Here is an 18,346-nt window from a genome sequence, read left to right as displayed (position 1 = left end):
ACATAAAACCTGCTCAAAAGCACCAAGTGTACTGATTTAAGTCTTTGTACCAAAGTAGATAGTTTTATAATAAGCAAAATCTGTACATGAAAAAAGTTCATCGGATTTAGTTTTTCCTCAGTCTCAAGGGGCAACTCCTATGTTCTGAAGAAACTGTAAACTTACCTTTTTTCCACAACTTCTAAAGTTAAGTGCAACAACTCTCTTTTCGTTTTCTCTCTTCTCTTAATCATTTCCAAAATAGTTATGGCTCTGCTAAATTCGCGTCTTAATTTTAGCATCTTCTCATAAGAGGCTTCATCATTCTTGCGATTCTATTGAAACGACGGAAATTTGTAAGAGGGCGAGCAAAGTTAGTAAACGTAACCAACGCCCCGCCCAAGAAGCAAAACAAAACTGTGGATTCCAATCTAGCAGTCCGATGAAGAATTTAACAAAAATTCTACCACACAGTGCAGTTCATGCAGCGAAGGAAATTCAAATATAATAAACCCTTGAGAGCTAATTCAAAAAAAATCATCAAAAACAGGATGTTTATCAACTCAACCGATCAGATTACACAGTACAGGAGAACTGATAACCCTCCTCAGTGCGTGAACTCGGAGAATCGAGAACTGAAAACACTATTTTGCATCGAGACTCATTCACCGGAAAATGAACGTACATTTTAGCCTTTTTTAATAAAGAAAAGTGAAGCCATCCCGATAAGATCGACGTACCTACGGAGAGCCAGAATGCAGCCTTCTGCTGCCCTTCATTGAGGCTGTGGGACAATACGGAGGCAGACTGGAATGTCGACAGTGAACTACAAAAGGCCATCGATCATCTCGCCCCGGGGATGAGTCAACCTATCAACTTCTTAATCTAACTCCACAAAACCTTATACTTTTTCCTAGCGCTTCTCAATCTGCAGTATCGAATCTTGGCTTCGACAGAACAGGCGTCGAGAATCGTTTCCGACAAATCCCGTGAGCGTTTGTGAAAAAGGAAACATTCACAATGAAGGAAGGTTTCCTTGGGAAAGTGAGCTCGAGGGGGACCGGTGAAGGCAGGTAAGGTATATGTATATACTGTATATATGTATATATGTTTGTACGTATTTATTACTCTCTTTATTTATTTACTTGTACATATCTATTCTATTTATTTTATTTTGTTAATATGTTTTGTTTTGTTCTCTGTCTCCCCCTTCTAGACTGTGAGCCCGCTGTTGGGTAGGGACCGTCTCTATATGTTGCCAACTTGTACTTCCCAAGCGCTTAGTACAGTGCTCTGCACACAGTAAGCACTCAATAAATATGATTGATTGATTGATTATCTGTAACCTTAGATAGAGAAGCAGCGTGGCTCAGTGGAAAAAGCCCGGGCTTTGGAGTCAGAGGTTGTGGGTTCAAATTCCAACTCCGCCATTTGTCAGCTGTGTGACTTCGGGCAAGTCACTTCACTTCTCTGGGCCTCAGTTCCCTCATCTGTAATATGGGGATGAAGACTGTGAGCCCCCAGTGGGACAACTTGATCAGCTTGTATCCCCCAGCACATAGTAAGTGCTTAACAAATACCATCATTATTACTATTACTATTATTATAAAGCCAGATGCCCCAGAGTAAGCACTTAACAAATACCATCATTATTACTATTATTATTATTATTATAAGGCCAGATGCCCCAGAGGGGGACATTTCCAACAGGGTGGAGGGTGAGATGCACTAGAAGAGCCTAGAATGGAGGGCTTTGGGGGCGGGAGGAGGGTGTAATTAGGCCTGCCTCTAGACTGTAAGCTTGTTATGGGCAGGGAATGTGTCTGTTTATTGTTCTATCGTCCTCTCCCAAGCAGTACTCGGCACACAGTAAGCGCTCAATAAATGTGACTGACTGACTGATTGAATGAATGCCTGGCTGAATGCCTCGTGGACCGGTCTGGTCCTTGGGTTTCAATCAGGCTGTTCGCCCTTAAAGCCCAGCTGGATTGGCCCACCCTGGCCCGGATCAGATCAGCACTGACTGGAGAGAGTGCGGTTTATGCGCACATGGGAGTCCCTGGCCCAGAGATCCTCTGGGTGACCCGCGGGCACGTGGCCGGCAGTCCACTGTGGGTGTGTCTGCGCCTCCTGGGGCTGGGATCTTGGGTTTCCTTCCATTCCCCCCATGCCTGGTCAGGACTGGGTGGCAGCTGGACCTTGGGAGATCACTGGGGACCCTAATGTGGGAGGCTACAGAGGTCTTTCACAGCCTCCAACGGATCACTCCTCATTAGCTTTCAGTCTCGGAGCAAATCTCAGAAGCGCGACGCCACACCGAAATGGTAAACAGTGTGAGCGTTTAATACCTTCAATTCTGTAACAACCTTCCTATGCCTCCCCAATTGTGAAAAAGACACCAGAAGAGAAATACCCTTTCCTGCCTTCTTCCTGAGGTGTCACGGATGATGAAAACTGCAAGATCTCCTTTAAGGTCTGACTAGTCCAGTCTTTACCCGCTTACATCTTTAATCCAGAAACTCAGAAAACAGGGAGCCTCGCTGCTGACCTCCTGTATGCATCCCTCAACCTACGGAGAACACGTTGTGCTTTCCCTCGGTAGCTCCAGGGAGGAACAGTGCAGCCTTTGGATCTGGAAATGGGGGAACAAAGTTCCCCCTTGAATTCCCCCTCAAGAAGAAGAATCCCAGGTACTGCCAGCACCTGAGGCCCAGGGAATCGACGGTGGCCCAAGGTGACTTCGCATCCCGGTTTAGGGACGGGAGCCCAAACGCGCCCACGATCTTTATTCAGTTAAACGGTCCGGTTTACGTTTTAAGTAACTCGTCTCCGGCGTCACCGAGCTAAACTCGGAGAGCCCCCGCCCCCCATCCTCCCCCGACTGCCTGCCGATTACCTTCCGCGTCTGCATCTTCTCGGTTCTCCTGCGAAAGGCGACGTAGGGGTCGTTGTTGGTCGAGCCATCCCTTTTCTCCAGCTTGATCTGAGGAATGAGGGACGGCCCTCGGCAGTTTTTACGCTTCCTCACCCAGTAATCGTAAACGGCCTTAATAAGGTAATCATCCTCATTCAGCAGCAGCTTTGCTTCCTGAAGTGTTACCAGCTTTATGAAAAAAAAGAGGGAGGAAAAATCACAAAGTTCATAATCTGCCACAATGACCAGTGATATCCAAAAAGGAAAAGTCAGATGACCAGTGATAACCAAAAAGGAAAAGTCAGAGTTTTTTACATGAAGAGGACATTATAACTCATTAATTAATCAATCGTTTGGTTTATTGAGCACTTACCGTGTGCAGAATGCCCAACTATGCGATCTGGAGTGTACAAGACTATAGACTGCAAGATTCTTCTTTTTTTTTTCTTTTTAAATGATCTTTGTTAAGCACTTACTACGAGCCAAGCATCGTACTAAGTGCTGGGGTAGTAGATGCAAGATAATCAATCAATCAATCGTATTTATTGAGCACTTACTGTGTGCAGAGCACTGTACTAAGCGCTTGGGAAGTCCAAGTTGGCAACATATAGAGACGGTCCCTACCCAACAGTGGGCTCACAGTCTAAAAGGGGGAGACAGAGAACAAAACCAAACATACTAACAAAATAAAATAGATAGATATGTACAAGTAAAATAAATAAATAAATAGAGTAATAAATATGTACAAACATATATACATATATACAGGTGCTGTGGGGAAGGGAAGGAGGTAAGATGTGGGAGATGGAGACGGGGACGAGGGGGAGAGGAAGGAAGGGGCTCAGTCTGGGAAGGCCTCCTGGAGGATAACCAGTTTGGACACAGTCCCATGGCTCACTGTCTTCATCCCCATTTTACAGATGAGGCAACTGAGGCCCAGAGAAGTGAAGTGACTTGCCCAAGGTCAGAGAGCAGACAAGTGCCAGAGCCGGCATTAAAAGCCAGGTTCTTCCGACTGCGGGGCCCCATGTTCTACCCACTAGGCTGTACTGTCCTCCTGGCGGGCTAGGATCAGGTCTCCCAACTCTGTTGGATTGCAGAATCCAATCCCACGCACTTCCTATAGAGCTCTGCACAGCCGGCGCTCAATAAATATCATTGATTGACTGACTACAAATACAACAGAGTTGGTAGACATGCCAGGAAGTTTACAAGCTAGCGACTCTAAGCTCACGGGCACATTAGCTGTCATTTCTGCCAACTAACCCGGCCTCTATAATGATCCAAGTTGTTCCCGTGTCAAGCTTTCTCACAATTTAAGGCAGAACACAATCGTGCTTGGAAAGAACCACTGAAACTGCATTGCTACCCAAAATTATCAAAGGCTACTGTTTCCGGCAGTCATCAACAGTTTTAATCTCCAATGAAGGCAATGAAAATAATAAGGGTGGTTGCCTAATATCCTTTATTTCCATTTTCATGACAGAATATAGCCAAACTTTCACAACTCTAGAACTTGTTTCTCCTATTATTTCAATTAACTTCCATGGGGTCAGTTTTTATTATTTTTATGGTATCGAAAGACTACTAGTTAGACTGCAAGCCCATTGTGGGCAGGGAATGTGTCTGTTATATTGTATTCTCCTAAGCACCTAGTTCAGTGATCTGCACACAGTAAGTGCTCAATAAACACGACTGACTGGTTGAAAAACATTTCTAGGTCCTTCTTATTAAGCATTTAATTTAGCTCGTTGTGGGAAGGTCTTCCAACGTCGTTATACTGAACTCTCCCAAGCGCTTAGTACAGTGTTCTGCACACAGTAAGCACTAAATAAAAATACGACTGATTGATCGTGACATTAGTTCTTTGACTTTCTCGAGTCCATCAGTTCTCAACGTTTGGGGAGCCCTCTGACTCTTCTAGACTGTGAGCCCAATGTTGGGTAGGGACCGTCTCTACATGTTGCCAACTTGTACTTCCCAAGCGCTTAGTACAGTGCTCTGCACACAGTAAGCGCTCAATAAATACGATTGATTGATTGATTGGGGTAACCACGCTTGTTAAATATTCAACTTCCTCTCTCCTTGAAGTCTTCTTCCCACCCAACCCCTATGCTTTTTGTTGTCTGTCTCCCCCTTCGAGACTGTGAGCCCGTTGCTGGGTAGCGGCCGTCTCTATATGTTGCCAACTTGTACTCCCCAAGCGCTTAGTCCAGTGCTCTGCACACAGTAAGCGCTCAATAAACACGATTGAATGAATGAATGAATGCTTCTCCCGGGCGGGCTCCACCCTACCTGAGAATAAATGAAGAGAGACCGAGGAAGGACAGAAAGGGAGAACACGAGGAAACTAGAAGCAACAACTTAGAAATGTCCTACCACTTCCCCGCCTTACGCTGAGAAGCAGTGTGGCTCAATGGAAAGAGCACAGGCTTGGGAGTCAGAAGTCATGGGTTCTAATCCCGGCTCCCCGACATGCCTGCTGTGTGACCTTGGGGCCTTCCCAGACTGAGCCCCCTCCTTCCTCTCCCCCTCCTTACCCCCAGCCTTACCTCCTTCCCCTCCCCACAGCCCCTGTATATATGTTTGTACTGATTTATTACTCTATTTTATTTGTACGTATTTATTCTATTTATTTTCTTTTGTTAATATGTTTTGTTTTGTTCTCTGTCTCCCCCTTCTAGACTGTGAGCCCACTGTTGGGTAGGGACCATCTCTATATGCTGCCAACTTGGACTTCCCAAGCACTTAGTACAGTGCTCTGCGCACAGTAAGCACTCAATAAATACGACTGAATGAATGAATGAATGAACTTAACTTCTCTGAGCCTCAGTTCCCTCATCTGTAAAATGGGGATGAAGACTGTGAGCCCCACGAAGGACAACCAGATCACCTTGTATATCCCCTAGCGCTTAGAACAGTGCTTTGCACATAGTAAACGCTTAACAAATGCCATTATTATTATTATTATTATTATTATTACCCCACCTCTCCACCCTCTCCGGAGGGAGCTCTTCTTCGTTTCCCCGCTCCGGTCTCACTCCCCATCCCATCGTCTTTCCGGGATCGTCCAGAGCCCTCTGACTCTTCCCCAGCCTTAACAGCCAAGGCTGCTTCGTTTCCCGACGATGGTTGTGGGGTGCCCTGGCTGCTCAGCACACCAACTTCTTGGCGAAAGGTGAGAGGAGGCTCGGGCGGTGGCCTCTCCGGTAGACACCGCTGCCCTCGCGGAAAACATTCTTTGCATCCACATCTCAGGAAAGCTACTCCAGGCTACGCATTCGCTTCTCCCCAGTGCAACCTCGGTTTCTGGGACTCCACCAAAACAGAATTACCTCCAATCAATCAATCAGTCGTATTTATTGAGCGCTTACTGTGTGCAGAGCACTGGACTAAGTGCTTGGGAAGTACAAGTTGGCAACAAATAGAGACGGTCCCTACCCAACAGTGGGCTCACAGTCTAAAAGGGGGAGACAGAGAACAAAACCAAACATACTAACAAAATAAGGCAAATAGAATAGATATGCACAAGTAAAATAGAGTAATAAATATGTACAAACATATATAATAATAATAATAGGCATTTGTTAAGCGCTTACTATGTGCAAAGCACTGTTCTAAGTGCTGGGAGGATACAGGGTGATCAGGTTGTCCCATGTGGGGCTCACAGTATTCATCCCCATTTTACAGATGAGGGAACTGAGGCCCAGAGAAGTTAAGTGACTTGTCCAAGATCACACAGCAGACATGTGGTGGAGTCGGGATTCGAACCCATGACCTCTGACTCCAAAGCCCGTGCTCTTTCCACTGAGCCACGCTGCTTCTCTATATATACATTTTGGGCCTACTCAACTTGCTTTCTCCAATTATCTCATCATTGCCTTATAACAAAGGAGTTCTGACTTCCACCAGCTAGCTCAAAGCAGTAGCCGAGAAGAAGCCCTGGTGCTTGAAATACTACTGAGTCTAAGTGCGGCTGTAATTACCCGTCGGGACTAAATTTCCAACCTTCCAGCTAGTTATTTCCCAAATGGGCACGCTTAAAAATCACTCAAGCGAGTAAGTGAGGGGTTGCAGAGCACAATGCAATCTCTAAATTCCATCTGAATGCAACAATGATGCTCACGGTTGGAGTTTCCAAAGAAACTAAGGGCAACTTTAAGACACTGCATAGCAGGAGGCTCCTGGGGCATTACACCGATATGGAATGTTGTTTAGCTTGGGAATAATAATGATGCTTCCACCCGTTCGATAACTTTTTACATGCTAACAAGGAAAGTATAGTGAGAAACCGACTATCGGAACCATCAGTAAGATTGGGTACCTCTTCCATCAGAGATCGAAATCCAACTGTGTTTGCTTATCCATTTGATTACTGGACTTGGCCTCACTCCCAGTTAGTTCAGGTAACTGGTTACCATCCTGTATTTTAACCCTTTTCCATACAATAAATGAAGTTGTGAAGCAAATAAGAGGGGTGTGCATATTGGATGTGGAGCCGGATTTAAATGGGAGAGAACACGACAATTACAAGAAAATCACAACAGGAGAAACATCCCAGCTCTGCCACTTGTCAGCTGTGTGACCTTGGGTAAGTCACTTAACTTCTCTGAGCCTCAGTTACCTCATCTGTAAAATGGGGATTAAGACTGTGAGCCCCACGTGGGACAACCTGATCACCTTGTATGCCCCGAGAGCTTAGAACAGTGCTTTGCACACAGTAAGCGCTTAACAAATGCCATTATTATTATTATTATTATTATTATTATTATAAACCATAGCCAATCTTCAAGGGAGGGAAGGACGAAGAAAGGAAAAGAAGTGTGGCGGGGAATCTGACCCACATTCCTTCTCCCCCCCTTCCACACCCTCTTGACTCACGGCACCCCACTTTGCCTGGCTAGGTCGTAAAAAAATGGGGGCATTTATATACTATCATGTGAAATGCTGCACTTTGACTCTAAAGCCTCTTAAGTGATTTGCTAAAAATCCGCAAACGGTCTCTTAATTAAGATAGTGCCCACAGGATACTCGCTATGGGTGGCGGGGGTAAATATTTTTCATTTGATTTTTGATGACCAGTTCAGAGAAAATACATTTAGGGCATTTATAGATAAATGATATCTATAGATATCAGAGATGACAAAACCATCACTGCGGTTATTCCTTTAGCGCTTACTAAGCGCCAAACGCCGTTCTAAGTACTGAGGTAGACATGAGATAATCAGGTCAGTGTCCCACAAGGCACTCATCCTTACCCAGACTTATCCAGTCTCAGCAGGAGGGAGAACAAGTACTGAATCCCCATTTGACAGATGAGGAAACTGAAGCTCGGAAGTGGAAGTGACTTGCCCAGACAGAAGGTAGCCGGCAGAGCCGAGATTGGAATCCAGGCCCTTTGACTCCCGGGCCTGTCTTCTTTCCTCAGCTGTTTCTCTTAAAAGGTGCTTAAAAATCAAAAAACGCACTGGGGAAGCAGTGGACAGATCACAGGTCCAGCGGTCGGAGGACCTTGGTTCCAATCCCGGCTGGGGGATTAGACTGTAAGCCCACTGTGGACAGGTAACGGGTCCACCAACTGTTATACTGTTCTCTCCCAAGTGCTTAGTGCAATGCTTTGTATACAGGAAGCGCTCAATAAATACCACTTTTTGACTGATTGTTGGAACCGGGTTTCAGGGGGTAAGAACTAAAAAGTGGGACCCTGTTCCCCAAATTCTGCCCAGTCCTCCCTTTCTCCCCATTTGCCCCAAGACGCTCCATGAGGATTTTAGACTGTCAGCCCACTGTTGGGTAGGGACTGTCTCTATATGTTGCCAACTTGTACTTCCCAAGCACTTAGTACAGTGCTCTGCACACAGTAAGCGCTCAATAAACACGACTGATTGATTGAGTGACTTCGACAACCATGGAGAATCACCATATCCGTACTGGGGGCATTATCCCATCTCTCCCGCCGTCCCGAATGAACTTGGGTGGCTGCTTTTATTCATTCATTCATTGTCATATCTATTGAGCGCTTACTGTGTGCAGAGCACTGTACTAAGTGCTTGGGAAGCTGGCGACATATAGAGACGGTCCCTACCCAACAACGAGCTCACAGTCTAGAAGGGGGAGACAGACAACAAAACAAATTTTAAAAATACATTTCCACCCCCCGGTGTTTAGGCATCACGTGATCGACCCTTACATCGTTCCCGAAGAAGACGCCGTTACGGGTGAAATTCAGTGACTGCTAAAAACGCAAAGGGTAAAAAACACAGAGTTCTGACAGATCTACGTTTTGCTTGTCCGGAAGAGAGATGGCAAACAGAGGTGGTGAAATTGCGGTGTAGCAATTAGGCCGTAGTTGGGGGGGTCTACGTGTCACACTCTTGCATCCCCCCTTCCTAGCGTGCCGCAGCCCTGCCCGCCTACTTGCTTATGGCATCGCAGGGAGGGATCCCGTCCGGCAGGAACGACAAAGGGGGTGGCACGATGCCACCCGCCCCCGCTATAATTGATTTCTTCAGGCACTCCGAGGGATCACCTGTCTGCTCCTCGTGGACAGGAAACGTGTCTATCCAGCTGCCACCTCTCCCGAACGCTTCGTACAGTGCTCCGCACATGGTAAGCGCTCAGTAAATATCACAGGTCGATTGATCTGACACTTGATGCCATTTAACACTGATCCGAACGAGACCTACGGGGTGACTTTTGTTCGGAAATCCGGGGAGCACAGTCACCTCCATTTGTCCCATCTCCCCCGACTGACTTTCTCCTCAAAGGCTAAAATTCCGGCTCCATCTCACGGAGGAAACCCGAGGGCGTGTTGAGTCGTGGCCACGTTTTCACATTTTCTGCTCACCTCCCAGAGCAGTGGTTGCTGAGGTATACCTCCCATTCATTCATTCAATCGTATTTATTGAGCGCTGAGAGCACTGTACTAAGCGCTTGGGAAGTACAAGTTGGCAACAACTTGTCAAACTTAATCTAATAAACATTTATTTGCTAATGGCACCCTTGCACTGCAGATTGACAGTGATCCGCGTGTCTTAAATAACGCTGGCCCGCTGTGTTTGATTGAAATCTGTCTTGGGGGAGGAAGCTTGGGGTTGGATGAATCACTCCGAAGCCTTAGTCATTCGAGGGGTGATTCAAAGATCGCCCTAGACGTCTTACTTTCAGGATGCTCACTGGAGCCTTTATATCTGTCTCCGGGGCTCTAGATTGTGAGCTCGTGGTGGGCAGGGATTGTCCCTCTTTACTGCTGTATTGAATTTTCCGAAGCGTTTACTACAGTGCTCAGCACATAATAAGCGCTTAATAAATACAGCTCAATGAATGAATGAATCAACTCCCATCCTCTGATTCTCTGGACCAGATCTTTTTACCCACTGTTCTCTGCCTCGCGTGAAGTCAGGCCAGATGATTTGGGGGCAAAACAACCCGGATTCCAATGCGAGGCAAAATGATTTCAACTGCTATTTACAATAGTTAAGTTGTGACTCAACAACGGGTGCAACAGAAACTGAAGAAATTTAAAATGCGCAAATATTTTCATCTTCTTAAAGCCTCTAAAAATAACTGACAATAGCAGAACCCTCCTTAAGACTGTGGATATACCCATCCATATCACGTAGAAAACATTTTTGTCAAGGGGCACTTTTAGAACCCATTCCTTGTAAACTAGATGTGAAAAACAACTGCCTTTATCATCAGTGGTATTTACTGAGCGCTTACTATGTGCAGAAGGTAAACACTTGGGAGAGTACAACACAACAGAGTTGGCAGACGAGTTTCCCCTGCCCACAACGAGTTTAGTCTAGACATTTAATCTGAGGGGGAAAATTTTATCAACACTTTTTAGGGCTAAATCCAAACTCTTCTGTACTGTAAGATTAAACTTCTAGAAATGTTAAATTGGATGGTGGCTACCTGTCCTCCAGATCCTCTGAGGGCAGAAAAAAAGAGGAAATGGTTTTATAGTCTAGGAGAAAAATCTACGTAGAATCGGCTGGGGGGTGGGATGAAAATTAACCTCATCCACCTCATTTTTCAAGCAGGATCGCAATTTAGCCATCCAGCATTCATTCATTCAATCGTATTTATTGAGCGCTTACTGTGTGCAGAGCACTGTACTAAGCGTTTGGGAAGTACAAGTCAGCAACATATAGAGACGGCCCCTACCCAACAGCGGGCTCACAGTCTAGAAATGTGAGATAGGCTCTTAAAAAAAGGCTCTAAAAGCCTGGGATATAAAGAGAACAATGTAATCCAGGGAAAAAACTGGAGGAAAATAACTTCTATTTCATTCAATCATATTTATTGAGCGCTTACTATGTGCACAGCACTGTACTAAGCGCTTGAGAGGAATGCTACAGGGTCCAACTGAAGACTGATTCGCCCCATTAGCCTCCTACGCTCCCTGGCTGGGGCGGATCCAGGAGGGATTATTCTGTTACATCGTAATCTCCCAAGCGCAGAGTACAGTGTTCTGCGCACAGTAAGTGCTCAATAAATACAATCGATTGTGTTCCGATTTTTTTTAATGGTACCTGTTAAGCATTTACTATGTGTCCGGCACTGTACTAAGCGCAATAATCGGGTTGGACACAGTCCCTGTCCCACCCAGGGCTCGCTACTCTAAGTAATTGTATTCACCCTATCTGTATTCTTTCCTCTCCACCTTTTCTTCTAGTTTAGCTGGTCCTTGTCCAATCATTCCCTGCTTCTCTAACGGTGTTGGAAAATCCCGATGAAAATTCATTCAATCGTATTTATTGAGCGCTCACTGTGTGCAGAGCACTGTGCTAAGCGCTTGGGAAGTACAAGTCGGCAACACACAGAGACGGTCGCTCCCCAACAACGGGCTCCCAGTCTAGAAGGGGGAGACAGACAACAAAACATGGAGACAGGTGTCAAAATCGTCAGAACAAATAGAAGTTGGGTAGGAACCGTCTCTGTATGTTGCCAACTTGCACTTCCCAAGCGCTTAGTACAGTGCTCTGCACACAGTAAGCGCTCAATACGATTAAATGAATGAATGAATTAAAGCTATACGCACATCAGTAACAAAATAAATAGTAAATATGTACAAGTAATAAATAGAGTGGCCAAGGAGCATCTTGCTTGGGTCTGTCCTCTAGGCCACGCCGCTTCTCAGTTCCGGGAGCGCTCTGGATGCTATGGTTTCACCCATTTCTCTAACTCTAGGAAGCTGAGTGGAGTTGGGAATCCTGTTCCCGCTCCCGGCCGGAGCCCTACCAAACCGAGTTCGTGCCTGCCCCGTATAGGGCTTCAAAGGGGAAGGGAATCGGGGGAATGAGAACAGGGGATGGAGGGGAGGATGGGGTGGCCGGCACGGAGAGAGGAAGCAGAGCAGCAAGACAACTCGGGAGAAAGAGAAAGTTGGGGAGGGGGAGCGACAGAAGTGAGGGAAAGAGGGGAAAATGTGGTTTCACACTTCAAAACACGATTAAAAATGTTCTCTCCACTACATCGGTCGACGAGTGGTACTTACTGACCAGGTCCTGTGTGCACACTACTGCCCTAAACATTTTGGAAAGCACACGCCCGACTCTGTTCTCATTTCCCCTACTCTCTTCTCTGTTCTAAATCACCTAGGCACCTGAATCTGAACCCTTTAAGCACTTGTTATTCACCTCACCCTCAGGCCCACAGCAAATATGGATATATAATAATAATAATAATAATGGCACTTATTAAGCACTTACTATGTGCAAAGCACTGCTCTAAGGGCTGGGGAGATTACAAGGTGATCAGGTTGTCCCACAGGAGGCTCACAGTTTTAATCCCCATTTTACAGATGAGGTAACTGAGGCACAGAGAAGTTAAATGACTTGCCCAAGGTCACACAGCTGACAATTGGCAGAGCTGGCATTTGAACCCATGACCTTTGACTCCAAGGTAACTGAGGTGCAGAGAAGTTAAATGACTTGTCCAAGGTCACACAGCTGACAATTGGCAGAGCTGGGATTTGAACCCATGACCTTTGACTCCAAAGCCCGTGCTCTTTCCACTGAGCCATACTGCTTCTCTGCAATTTATCTTAATATCTTTCTCTCCCTTTAGACCGTAAGCTCCTTGTGGGCAGGAAATGTGTCTACCAACTACTGGAGAAGCACTTAGTCCAGTGCCCTGGTGCACAGTAAGCGTTCGCTAAGTACCAATGACAGACCGAATTCGGTACAATAGTTGGTAATAATAATAATAATTACGGGACTTGTCAAGCGCTTACTATGTGCCATGCACTGTCCTAAGTGCTGGGGTAGATACGGGTTAATCGGGTTGGACACAGCCCCTGCCCTATATGGGGCTCACATTCTTACTCCTCATTTTTACAGATGAGGCAACTGAGGCCCAGATAATAATAATAATAATGGTAGCATTTATTAAGCGCTTACTATGTGCAAAGCACTGTTCGAAGCGCTGGGGAGGTTACAAGGTGATCAGGTTGTCCCACGGGGGGCTCACAGTCTTAATCCCCATTTTCAGAGGAGGTAGCTGAGGCACAGAGAATAATAATAATAATAATAATAATAATAATAATAATAATAATAATAGCATTTGTTGAGGGCTTACTCTGTGCAAAGCACTGTTCGAAGCACTGGGGAGGTTACAAGGTGATCAGGTTGTCCCACGGGGGGCTCACAGTCTTAATCCCCATTTTCAGAGGAGGCAGCTGAGGCACAGAGAATAATAATAATAATAATAATAATAGTAGCATTTGTTAAGGGCTTACTCTGTGCAAAGCACTGTTCTAAGCGCTGGACACTGTTCTAAGAGAAGTGATTTGCCCAAAGTCACACAGCTGCCAACTGGCAGAGCCGCGATTTGACCCCATGAACTCTGACCCCAAAGCCCGGGCTCTTTCCCCTGAGCCACGCTGCTCGCCCAAGGTCACAAAGCAGACGAGCGGCGGAGGCGGAATTAGAACCCGGGTCCTCCTGACTTTTGGGCCCGAGCTCTATCCACTAGGCTAGGCTGCTTGCCCACAAGGAACTTACAGACTAGGGAGACAAGACCACGGAGATAAATGAGAAAGCCGCAGGGACATCTGGAGTGGTGGCTGTGAGTGAGAATGGGGCGGTTCCCTGAAGCAGGGGGGAGGAGGAGATTGCCAACGACTAAAAAAAGGGTCAGTCTGGTTGGCGGTGGCCCAATTTTCTCAGAATGGCCTCCGCTGTCCCCAGCTCGGAGGAAGTTGCAAATGTCACGGCCAACAAGAGGCCACGGAAAGAAATCCCAGGGCTACGCAAACACAGCATTTGGAGGGCGGAACGGAGAGGAAACCAAACAAAACGCCAAGGAGGTGAACGGCAGGACTGAGAGAGGGGTTTCGGTTTGACGGTACCTGATTAGAACTGGCCTTTTCGAGCCTATCAATCATAATTTCAAACTGTAGCGGCTTGATTTCCATCTTCCTGTTGAGTCTATTTAATAATGTCTCATCTTCAGAGTCCATATCATAATCTGGGTGCTCATTGTCCAGATTAAATGCTGAAAGAACAGAGAAAACATGCATCATTTTTCCACAGTTTCCATTGGTGTCCTGATCTGAAGATCACAGAATGTGGACTGTATTCGCAGACATCCAAATGTTTCAATTAAGGTCACACCCTAGGTTCTTAAGGACACGGCGGCGTTTAGCAAAATTAAAAGGAACTCAAGAGCACCACCCTTTTCCATTTTTAACACTTAACTAAATTAAAAATTAGCGTCCGCACCTGAAGCCGAAATCGATTTCATTTGATTTGCTTAATAAATCCAAACAGAACAATCCACGGTGCACCCTGAAGCACTCTTCCGTCGCTTTAGGCCGTTTAGCAGAAGTTGCTTAAACTCCCCCGTTCCCCTGCGAAAAAACTACCGTTGAACTTACGTGGGAAGAAACCAGCGGCATTTTGAACGGCTGTTTCTTTCAGAGGAGTAAAAATGAACTGAGCTTCTTTCCCCGCAAACTGTCCTTTATTTTACTCTGCAAAGATCATTCCCAGTGGTTTCAAGCCCAACGCTCCCGGAAACTCGATAAAATTCCCCAAGACACTCTCTGCTTCCCAGTGACTTTGAAGCCATCCGTCGCACGCCAGAAGGTGTCAAGTCCTTGCTTCTCGACCTCCCGGAGATCAGTCGATCGGTCGTATTTATAGAGCGCTTACTGTATGGAGAGTACACTGTACTAAGCGGTTGGGAGATTCCAATATAACAGAGTTGGTAGACCTGTTCCCTGCCCACAAGGAGCTTCCCGTCTAGAGGGGAGTCACTTTCGGTGTGACGGGATCCTCCCTACTCGGGGCTCTCCCGCCTCCCTCAGCCCACTACTCTGGTGGTCCTCCATTTGGAGTCTCTCCCCCGCTCGCGGCAACTTCTCTTTCCCTTTCTGCGAACACAGCAGAGACCAGTCTTGTACCCTGGCGACCTGTCGATGAGATTTAGTTGGAATCTGCAAAATGGTTCAAGACATTATCTGATACCGCTTAGGAAAAATAACCTGGATCCTTCTGGGGCTCCTGGAGGAACAGCCCTGCCGAGAGAGGCTGGGAGAACAAAATTCCATGAACAAAATTCCATTTTGAAGAAGCCGGAGGGTGGAAGGTAGGGAGAACTGGCCTCTTCGGCTGTGGCAAGGGCTGGGTCGGAGGCCAGGGGTGAATTCTGCGCTTTAGAAAGTGGCCCAGATGCGCGGAATGCGGGAGCGGTGTTCTTCGTGCTTGTTGGTTGTTGTTTTTTAATGCTATTTATTAAGCGCTTAACTCTGTACCAGGCACTGTTCTAAGCACAGAGGCAGATTCAATCTAATCAGGTTGGACACAATCCATATCCCACCTGGGGCTCACGGTCTTAATCCCCATTTTATAGATGAGGCAACTGAGGCTTGCCAAAGGTCACACAGCAGACCAGTGGCAGAGATCCTCTCTGATCTCCCATCCTCGTGTCTCTCCCCACGTCAGTCTATACTTCACGCTGCTGCCCAGATTATCTTTGTGCAGAAACGCTCTGGGCATGTTACTCCCCTCCTCAAAAATCTCCAGTGGCTACCAATCAATCTGCACATCAGGCAGAAACTCCTCACCCTGGGCTTCAAGGCTGTCCATCATCTCGCCCCCTCCTACCTCACCTCCCTTCTCTCCTTCTCCAGCCCAGCCCACACCCTCCGCTCCTCTGCCGCCTCTCACCTCCTCACTGGGCCTCGTTCTCGCCCATCCCGCCGTCAACCCCCGGCTCACGTCCTCCCCCAGGCCTGGAATGCCCTCCCTCCGCACATCCGCCAAGCTAGCTCTCTTCCTCCCTTCAAAGCCCTACTGAGAGCTCACCTCCTCCAGGAGGACTTCCCAGACTGAGCCCCCTCGTTCCTCTCCCCCTCCCCACCCCCCCACCCTACCTCCTTCCCCTCCCCACAGCACCTGTATATATGTTTGTACAGATATTTATTTTACTTGTACATATTTACTATTCTATTTATTTTGTTAATGATGCGCATCTAGCTTTAATTCTATTTATTCTGATGACTTGACACCTGTCCACATGTTTTGTTTTGTTGTCCGTCTCCCGCTTCTAGACTGTGAGCCCACTGCCGGGTAGGGATTGTCTCTATATGTTGTCAACTTGTACTTCCCAAGCGCTTTGTACAGTGCTCTGCACACAGTAAGCGCTCAATAAATACGATTGAATGAATGAATGAATGAATGAACCCCGGTCCTCCCAACTCCCAGGCCCAGGCTCCATCCACTTCTCAGGTCGTGCTGCTTCGGCACCCATCCCTCAAATCAAGCAATCATACTTATTGAGCACTTATCCCATTGCAGAGCACTGTACTAAGTGTTTGAGCCCTTTACTATGCCCTTCCCTTCTCTAGGACTCCCTCTTGGACTTGCCCTTTGAGCCCCGGCATTTTAAAAAACTCAGAGTCCGGCAGCCACGGGTCATGCCCCCTTGCCTGGTTATGACCCTTAAAGGGCTATTTCTGCTGCGGCAGAAGACACCTTGCTGTATTCCTCAAACCCAAAAAAGACTCCACTTTGGGGCTATACCACTCGGGTGAAGTTCAACATTCACTTCTGGGCCTGTTAAATCGATTACTTGTTCCTCGTCTGTAGTATTAGAGGGATTTGTTTTTTCTCAAAAGCCCCGATGCTAATAAAAATAATAATAATAATAATAATAATAATAACAATAATAATGACAGCATTTATTAAGCGCTTACTATGTGCCAAGCACTGTTCTAAGCGCTGGGGAGGTTACAAGCTGATCAGGTTGTCCCCCCGGGGGGCTCACAGTCGTAATCCCCATTTTACAGATGAGGTACTGAGGCCCAGAGAAGTGAAGTGACTTAGTCACACAGCTGACAATTGGCAGAGCCGAGGTTTGAACCTATGACCTCTGACTCCAAAGCCCAGGCTCTTTCCACGCTGTTTCTCTTCCTGATTAGAAACATTCAAACCACAAGGAAAAAGAAAAGAGCAATTAGTAATCTGGTTGGAAGAGGGGTGCAGAGAAGGAAAGGGGGTCCAGAAGAACAGTGCTTGGCACATAGTAAGGGCTTAACAAATACCGTCGTCATCATCATCATCAAAAGATAAAGCAGGTAGAGAATCAACAGGGACAAAAAAAGGTTGGTCCCACTTGGATCAACAGTGGTGGTATTTCCAGGAACCCATCTAGAGCTCTCACTGTGTGCATTTCCCCAGGGTAGGGAAAAAAACAATCTACCCTCTTCACGTCTGATTCCTTAGGTGTAGAATGGGAAAAGTCATCACTAGAGACCGGGCCTGAATCACTACTTAAAATTCCCACCACACTGACATTCCTGTTGACGTTCAATTTGGCCTCAGAGGCCTTCTGACTAGCCTTATGCTGCAGTCCATTCCGCTTCGCTTCAAGTTTTAATGTCTGTTAATGTCTGCAGCCGCAAAATTCACCTGGGTGTCTTCTTGGCGGACGTGTTTCCAAGCGCCGCTACACCCAGTAAATAGGAAAACACTCCCACTTGCCATGATTTCCCTCTTGAAACTGAAGAGTCCAAAGGACCTAGTGGGTGGCTCTGCCCTCCTCCTTCTCCTCCTATTCCGGACTGGCTGACCAAAAGGAAGCCCAGCTAGCCGTCTTCCGCACGACACTCGCATTTGAGGTGCTACGATCTGGGCTGAGGACAGAGAAGTTAAGCTACTTGCCCAGGGCCCCACAGCTGACAAGTGGCGGAGCCGGGAGGAGAATGAAGGTCCTCTGCCGCCCAGGCTTGGGCTCTATCCACTAGGCCACACTGCCTCCTCCCTTGATGTCCCCCCCACCACCCAAAGAAGTGATATCACCTCCACTGGACTGTGCACCCCCCATTTCCTTAGAAGTCACCCCTCACTCCCATGATAATTGTTTTTTCTTTTTTTCTTAAAGAAATGCCATTCCATTCCCCCATGCCTCCAAGTATAATAATAATAACGGCATTTATTAAGC

The 18,346-nt window shown here is 46.8% G+C and overlaps 1 protein-coding gene across 2 annotated transcripts in view; it reads right to left on the bottom strand.

Annotated features, from left to right (window-relative positions):
- The window catches only part of EPC2 (enhancer of polycomb homolog 2), a 110,023-nt gene that overhangs the window by 41,093 nt on the left and 50,584 nt on the right, over positions 1 to 18,346 (bottom strand). For both annotated transcript variants that reach the window (XM_038751580.1, XM_038751581.1), the window contains exons 3-5: positions 14,250 to 14,395; positions 2,876 to 3,082; positions 166 to 314 (exon numbers count right to left, since the gene is read on the bottom strand). In XM_038751580.1, the coding sequence (XP_038607508.1) occupies positions 166 to 314; positions 2,876 to 3,082; positions 14,250 to 14,395 (502 nt within the window). The remainder of the gene's footprint in view (positions 1 to 165; positions 315 to 2,875; positions 3,083 to 14,249; positions 14,396 to 18,346) is intronic.

The sequence above is a fragment of the Tachyglossus aculeatus genome, chromosome 9, assembly GCF_015852505.1.
Source record: "Tachyglossus aculeatus isolate mTacAcu1 chromosome 9, mTacAcu1.pri, whole genome shotgun sequence".
Taxonomy (NCBI): domain Eukaryota; kingdom Metazoa; phylum Chordata; class Mammalia; order Monotremata; family Tachyglossidae; genus Tachyglossus; species Tachyglossus aculeatus.
The sequence above is the reverse complement of the archived record's forward strand: the minus strand, read 5'-3'. Positions and strand labels throughout refer to the sequence as shown.